This window comes from Oryzias melastigma, linkage group LG16, assembly GCF_002922805.2.
Source record: "Oryzias melastigma strain HK-1 linkage group LG16, ASM292280v2, whole genome shotgun sequence".
Taxonomy (NCBI): Eukaryota; Metazoa; Chordata; class Actinopteri; order Beloniformes; family Adrianichthyidae; genus Oryzias; species Oryzias melastigma.
The window spans coordinates 31,373,143-31,380,550 of NC_050527.1; the positions used below are offsets into that span (position 1 = coordinate 31,373,143).

Below are 7,408 nucleotides of genomic sequence, written 5' to 3' on the forward strand. Positions count from 1 at the left end.
AGGGGGTAGAAAAAAATAAAAAAGTGTAGGACACACTTGCGTCTCACCTACTTCACCCTTACCCAAACCTGTCGCAAAAATTGTGCATGAACATATTTGCCTTAAAGCCTTGTCTACGATCTTCAAAGTTCATGTGGATTACTTCCATACCCCGTACAGGTTTTTTACCTGCAGACTGCCCAAATCCACCAGTTGTGACTAAAGCTTCAATAAAGAAAAAACTCAACCTCCACATCAGCCTCAGTGCTTGCACATGAGAAAGTCTTCTGCTCCACACACCAGCCTCTCTAGTGCAGATGAAATATACTGTCTGCAAATATCATCACATCATTAGGCCCAAAGGGATGCCTGCAGTGGATGAAGGAGCTGTCAACCTGTGAGGCTCGGATGAATTTATGAAGCACTTTATCACGCCGGTGTGCGAGCGAAACACTTTGTCTCATGCATTTAGAGGGAAAAGCCATCTCCGTTTCACTCCTCGTCTTCCTCTCCCTCCATCTCCGCCGCGCCACGCTGTGCATGTGTGTGTTCTGACCTTCGACCCCTCCCCGGGTTTGGGGCGCTGCTGGTTATGAGCACAAGATAAGTGACGCTGTCTGAGCCGCTGCAGCCGTGTGTGGGAGGCAGCGCACTGGCCATTAAGTGTTTCTGCTGAGGCTGAGAGAAGATTTGATATAGTGGGGAAACAAAAGTAATATGTAGCAGGAAATTCAATTTTCTCTCTCCAGCAAGTTTGAGCTTTGGTTTGGCTTCCACACCAAATCAATTTCACATAAAAGCAGGTTCAAATGAGGTTTAACTGGGGGTCTGCCTCACAGCTTTCTATGCTGTTTACATTAAAGAAGTTGTATGTTTCCGACAAACGTCCTCACGTGATGCTGAGAGTCGGGTCGCCACAATGGAAGGAAGCAGCCTCGGTTCTCACAGAGCTGCTGTTGTAGAGCAGAATGTTGGAGTAAGCATAGGAAGTGTTTGCCTTTGCTTCATTGGGAAGGTCTTTGACCCTCACACAGCTGTGTGTTGTGAAAGTAAGAGGAGTTCAGGATGGTGCTGGGTATCAAGAGACCGCAAGTGGGAGCAGAAGTTTCTTCCAGGAAGTTGCTGTTACAAATTTGAGTTCAGAGGTCGCGATGTGGGGGAAGCCGGGGCGAGGTGGAGCCGCTCTGCCGGGTCTTTGCCAGTTGAGCCCGGGTTGAGGGCAGCAGATCGAGTTTCAGCTGCCAGAACCTCCGAGATGCTGAATGCTCTCGGGTCTTAAGGCTTCGCATCTCTCCAGACCACAGTGCATCCTCTGTTCTCTGTGGAAGCTGTTATCGAATCCCGGAGCACAGCACTCGTCTCTAACAATGCTAACTAAATCCCCAGTGCAGGTCAGGTTCTCTCAGAGCTTTAGGAGGGACTAAATGAAGCTGGAACGCCCCTGTTTGGATTCAGCACAACAGGAAAGCAGGATACCTTGGATGTGATATCTTTATTGATATCCTCAAAAAAAAATTCTGGGTTATTTGAGCATAAATTGAGTTAAAAACAAATAGTATATCCTACCATGAATAATCCAAATGCTGTTTATTTGGAGGTTAAACAAGAAACACAAGAAAAATAGAACACAAATGTTAAATTAAATGAATTATTTTACTGATATAAAGTCATGAACATCTCACCACCTTTTCTGAAAAGGCAACTTTTTCAGGTTTACGTTTGAATTTTTTCCCGCCCCTTGAAATGAACCGTATCCTGCCCTTTGGTTTACTTCCACTTTTTAGTCCAGTGTGCTTTCACACTGTCGTTAAACTCATTTGCATGTGAAAGCCAAGACCTCAGACTTGTTGGATGAGCTTCGCTATAAGCAGCACACTCTCAGAAGAAACCAGCTCCGCCGTAGACGGAAGCGTGTGGCGAGGATGACTGCCTGCTTAGTGGGCTGAAACTAATCAGCTTTCATCCCAACTGATACGGTCAGGTTATTCCAGCGAACATTCATTCAGCCTGCTGTAACACCCTGTGGAGACGGGGGTTTAGCAAAAAGCACACATTCCAGGCCGAGAAACCGTGCTGAACCGTCCATCGAGGTGCTGCATGGGCTCAGATCGCATCCCAGTCAGAGTTCTGTGTCACTCTCACACCTGCCTAAAATAGATCTCCCAGCACAGGAGCCACACAGAAGTCCTGACAGGTCCAGGTTGTAGTTCACTGATTGTTCTGATGGGGCGGGTAATAAAAGATGTCACTCTATTTAATGCCATTTAACACCTGTTTTGTCAGCAGGGGAATATTGGGCGCCTGGTTTTTCCACTGTTTTTGTTTATTCATGAGAGGGAATCCTCCCAGTTGAAGCTTTCCATTATTAACCCAGGCAAAAAAAAGCAAGTTTCCAGAGTGAAAGAGATGCAAAACCACTTTGTTTCATTGGTTAACATGTTTTTTTCCTCCAATATAAAGATTGGTGGGAAATATTTGTGGAAAATTACACCTACTGTGATCGGAGCTTGTAAAATACCTCTGCTTACCCACTCCATGCAGAGGGATGAAGTTTTTGCAGCCAAATTCCACTCAGAACAAAATGTTCCCCTGCTTGTCTGACTGCTTTTCCCTTTTACCGCATATTTGTGGTTATCTAGTCCCCGCGCCGAAGATGAGGCAGACTCAAAAACATACACATTTTACAAATAAAACTATTTATTGTTGCAAAATTCTGCAGAAACGTTCCTCGTCCAAGTCTGGACTCAATCTCAGTCTTTCACTCACCCAAAGTAGGAGTTTGTTTTCAACTTCTTTTAAATTTTAATATTTTCCAGAAGTTAGTGCAGCTTAATAGTGACAAGACCTGCATCATTAAGCATCTATAAATAGCAAGTTGATGTTTTCTTGTGGCGCAACAGTCGGCCACATCCTGTTTCTATAGTTCGCACATTTCCAGCAGCGTAAAAACATGAAAACACACAGGCTAGTCTTTTACCTTTTTTTTTTTCAATTTATCACTTTTTTTTTTCAAAATGGAACATCAGCGCTCATGCCAATGGAAAATATTAGTAGATAAATCATCAAAATAATACCACAGTTAAAATGTGGGTGGAGGAGACGTCACTTTTTTTTTTGTAAGTACATTGCCTGAGAAGAAGAAAGGAGCCGCTGCCTCAGAGTGAGAAACTCAGAGAAAACATTGGTGGCTTTTCGCTGCAAAGCTGTCGGGTTTTCCCGTCTTTTTTTTCAGAATTACCTGGAGCTGTTTTCTCACTTCTGTAAACAAAGCTGAGCGGCAGAATTAAAGCCGGATCATTTTAATGGTTGCATGTGCATGCACTTCCTCCGTGCTATAAATAGCCCCAGCGTGTAAATGCCTGTTTAGTCCTGAGTGGAACAGGGTTGAAAACAGCCAGCGGTGTTGGCACAGGTCGGATTTTTCCAAAGGGAGTTCCTCCCGTCCAGGGAGGTGAGTCCCAACCACCCTCTGTGTGTGTGTGTGTGTGTTGGGTTCTATTTGTAAGTACATATCAGTGGGCGTTGTGTGCACACAGAAAACAAAGTCACTTTAAAATTATTTTTATTATAAAACAAAATACTTTGTATTTATTTTTTTTTTGTATTTTTTGTCACATTTTTGCTCTCATAGTTCAATTTAAAAGTTTTCAAAAAGTTACAAGAACGATCTTCGGAATAGTTGATCACAAAAGGCCTAAACTCCTGTTGTTTTTGTCTTGCACTGATGCTTCACCCTGCAGTATCTAGTGATAACAAACTGCAGAGCCGTTTCGAACCCAGGAGTGGGTGGACTTCCTGTCTCTGGCTTCACCAGACTCTGTCGCCGTGTCTCCATCGGCTCGCGTTATCACGCCGCAGCTCTACAAATGTGAGGCTTCTTGTTTGTTTTGAGCCACAGGTCTGGAAGGTCCTCGCCATCTTCTCGGTCACTTCCCTCTGCTCTGCCAAAGAACACACAGCAGATAAACGGGGGGACTGATCTCCTCCTGTGCGACTGTGGGAAACGCTCGGGCACAGGAACCGGTGCAGGAAAGACAAGACGACGACTTTGAGGCGGAGATGTGTGCGCCAGGATGATATGGCTCACTAACGCCATTTATATGTTTGGATTGCAAACAGTGGAATCCACTTTTTATCTTCTCGACCAGCTATGCCAAGTATTCAGCGTGGAATTGTCTGGATGAGTTTTACATTCGATGAAAAGTTTTTGGACAGTAAGAGTTTCTTTGACTGTGCAGAACCAAACGTTGCAATGGTTAAAACATTGAAAGCAGCTATAAGGCCATACATCTATGATGATCAGAGGTGGAGGTGTTTGCAGTTGGAAGTGGAGACTTTAAAATCTCTAGAAATATTTTAAAACTATTATTTCAAAGTAATTGTACAGTATGGGTCTCTAACCTACAGCATTTCTCCCAAAGTTCAGGTCCTCAACATCTAACATCCTCTTTGTTTTGATGGGATTCCAGGTTAGATTGTCCAAACACATCTAATCCCAACACATTGTCATTCCTAACGTGTCACTTTTTGATGTTTTGGGTGTCACCAACTCGTCGTTTTTTGACCTGCTGGCTGTTCCAATTAAATTAAGTCTCCCCAACCTCATGGGCGGTCCAGTACTGGGACGTGGACCTCACCAGGTGGAAGGCGCTAACCTTAACCAGCCTTTCTTCATATTTATTGGGTTTATTGATTCAAACTTTTCTGTTTGAGAGACACTAACCTTAACCCAACTGGAATTTGAACCAAATACTTCACCCTGTGAGGAAAGTGCACTAACTTAATGAAGTTATGCATCTGGTACTGCGTCCGACAAAACCACTGGACCCTTGATTTAATTGGAACAACCAGTATGTAAAAAAAAGTCTAGATGACACCCAGAAAGTGACGTGGAGGGATCAATAACCATGCTTCAATATGTGTCGTCTTGGGAATGAGAATGTGTAGCTGATCAAAGTAGTTGAGCTCTATTAAAACAGCAGGAAGGCTCCAAAAAGTTGACATTGTAGCTAGGTATGTGTTGTTGTTTACTGAAGCTGCAACATCCTGTTCAGTCCATCTATCCGTCTATTTTTTTTACCCACTGGATCCCTTTTGGGGTCACACGGTTGCTGAAGACAATCCTGCTAGTTGAGGTCTGGATGATGATGCACCCTGAACTGGTCACCAGTCTGTTGTTGGGCTACACTCACAGGCACACGGGATAATTTAGGACTGTGATATGAGGCAGGTTTTTGGACTGTGACAGGAAGAAAACCCAAGCAGTCCCGAGGAGAACATGAAAAACCCTAAAGATCCCAACTGGGATTTGAACCAACAACTTCACGCTGTGAGGAAGGTGCACTAACTTAATGAAGTTATGAGTAATCTAACATCAATTATTTTTATTGCTCAGTTTTTATTACTTTTAGTCCATTTTTAACTTTTTTGAATTTTTATTTTTCAATAAATGAAATCTACATAAGCAAACCCTTTCAAAAATGATAATTTAAAAATTTTATGAACTTTTACACTTTTAAATGCCAATAAACTGTATTTGTCTAACAGTTGAGTGTGCAAGATGAGCTTCAAATGGGACAGAGAACATTAATTGTTGTATTTCTTTCAAGTCAATATTAACAATTGTTCAAATTTGTACACCCGTTTATCTTTGTATAAAAAGTCGGTGAAATGCTTCTTTTCTCTGTGAATCAGCTATTCTATTTTCTATGATTTTTTTTTTCTGTGGTCCGATTCTCTTGTTTGAACCAGGGCCTTCTCTCATGACAAAAGGGCACTACAAGACTACATCAACTTGCTACTTTTTAAATGCTTAATGAAGGAGGTCTTGTCATTATTAAGGCCTATGAATTTCAAGGAAGAAAATTGGGGCATTTCATTGTTACACCATTTGATTTTTGCAGAACCAGCTTAGTGGGATTCCCAGTAAAAACTTGACATATTTCACCACTCTTTGTCTCTGGTCTTAAGCTGTCGCAGCTCGTCCACCCACAGGTCTTCTAGTTGAATTCCTTTGCGTGTCAGGAACAGGTAGTGTAGGAGTGCCAGAGATCAGGTTTGGTGTCAGAAATGTAACATTTATTGAGTAAACTTTGACAAGGACACAACAAACGAAGATGACTTGACTACGACAAACTGAAAAATGGACGCTTATACAGGCTGAGGACAATTTTTAGAAATGAAAACAGTTGTGGACGATTATTAACATGAATCATGAGCAAACAACACTTAAAAACCAAACTAAGCTGTTAATCCTCACCGTGAGTAAAATTCCAACCGGCTCTATAATGACCTTACCTGAACTAGCCCTCTTTGTTCAAATGTGGTTTCGGTAAAGCCCACTGGTGGGCCGTCATTATCACAAGCTCCCTTTGATAAAGTCTGAAGCCAAATGTGAGATAACCCAGGTGATGTCATCGGCTTTGTACTCTCAGACTTTTGGAAAGTTCCCATTAAAGTCGCAGGAGACATTATAAAATGGTTCTATCAGGATGAATGATGTCATCAATATCAAGGAAAATGGCCTTGATACGTACAGTTAAATTCATAAGCAAGCCCGGATCTTAGTTGGGATCCCTCTCCTCCGGCATGCTGAAACCTCAGCTGGAAAAATGTAAATAGTTTGTTCAGTGTCTGGTTTATAACGATCTGCCATTTCTCTTTTGTCTCTACAGTGAACGAAATCATCAGGAACGACCTCTCCAGCACCTCCGCGCACACTCACGCGTAGACATCCAGATGTTTTCTGCTGCAGCACATGTACACACCCAGACAGAGGCGTCAACCGACGGCAGGCCAGGCGAGCTCGAGATCCAGATTAAGAAGAAAAATAAAAAGGCCTTGACCAGGATCTCCCCCCTCCTGACCGCCCTCCTTGATTCAAAGACTCACAGCAGACAATCACTGAAAAAAAACAGGTGAATGTTTCATTTAAAAAAAAAAAAAAAAATTTAAAAAAAAGGGAAGTGATTTCAGGGGCAAAATATGAGGCTACACTCGCCTTAATTTACAGCAGATGTTCTTTAGTGGACCAAGCAGCTCAATGAGACTGAATTACTCCCCCAGTCTCCTCCAAAATGACAATCTTCATTTGGTCTGCGTGTTCACCCAAGGACAAGCTAACGGGACGATGAGCTCCACCACTTTGCTTCATTTGTTTGTGCAGTTGGTCAGCGACCACCAAACCGGTGCCTTCCAGAAGTGATAACAGAAAGCAGCAGCAATCATGCGGGCGGTTCACTGCAACCCAAAGCAGACCTTTTATACATTTTTGTATCATTTCAACAATTTGTTTACAGGGAAAAGAAAAAAAAGGGGGAGTTTGTGAATAAATCGAAATTGTTTTTTGGCTTCTTTATTCTAAGTTCATTTAAACTGAATGTTCTGTATTATATTCATTTGTATAAACATGTTTTTTTATGCCTATCTA

General features: G+C 42.4%; 1 protein-coding gene across 1 annotated transcript in view; it reads left to right on the plus strand.

Moving 5' to 3' along the window:
- LOC112140481 (nuclear factor of activated T-cells, cytoplasmic 1) overlaps positions 1-6,928 on the plus strand; it is a 78,331-nt gene extending 71,403 nt beyond the window's left edge. The window contains exon 10 of the mRNA XM_024263438.2: positions 6,654-6,928. Within this exon, the coding sequence (XP_024119206.1) occupies positions 6,654-6,709 (56 nt within the window). The 3' untranslated portion in view covers positions 6,710-6,928. The remainder of the gene's footprint in view (positions 1-6,653) is intronic.
- The last annotated feature ends 480 nt before the right edge of the window (positions 6,929-7,408 follow it).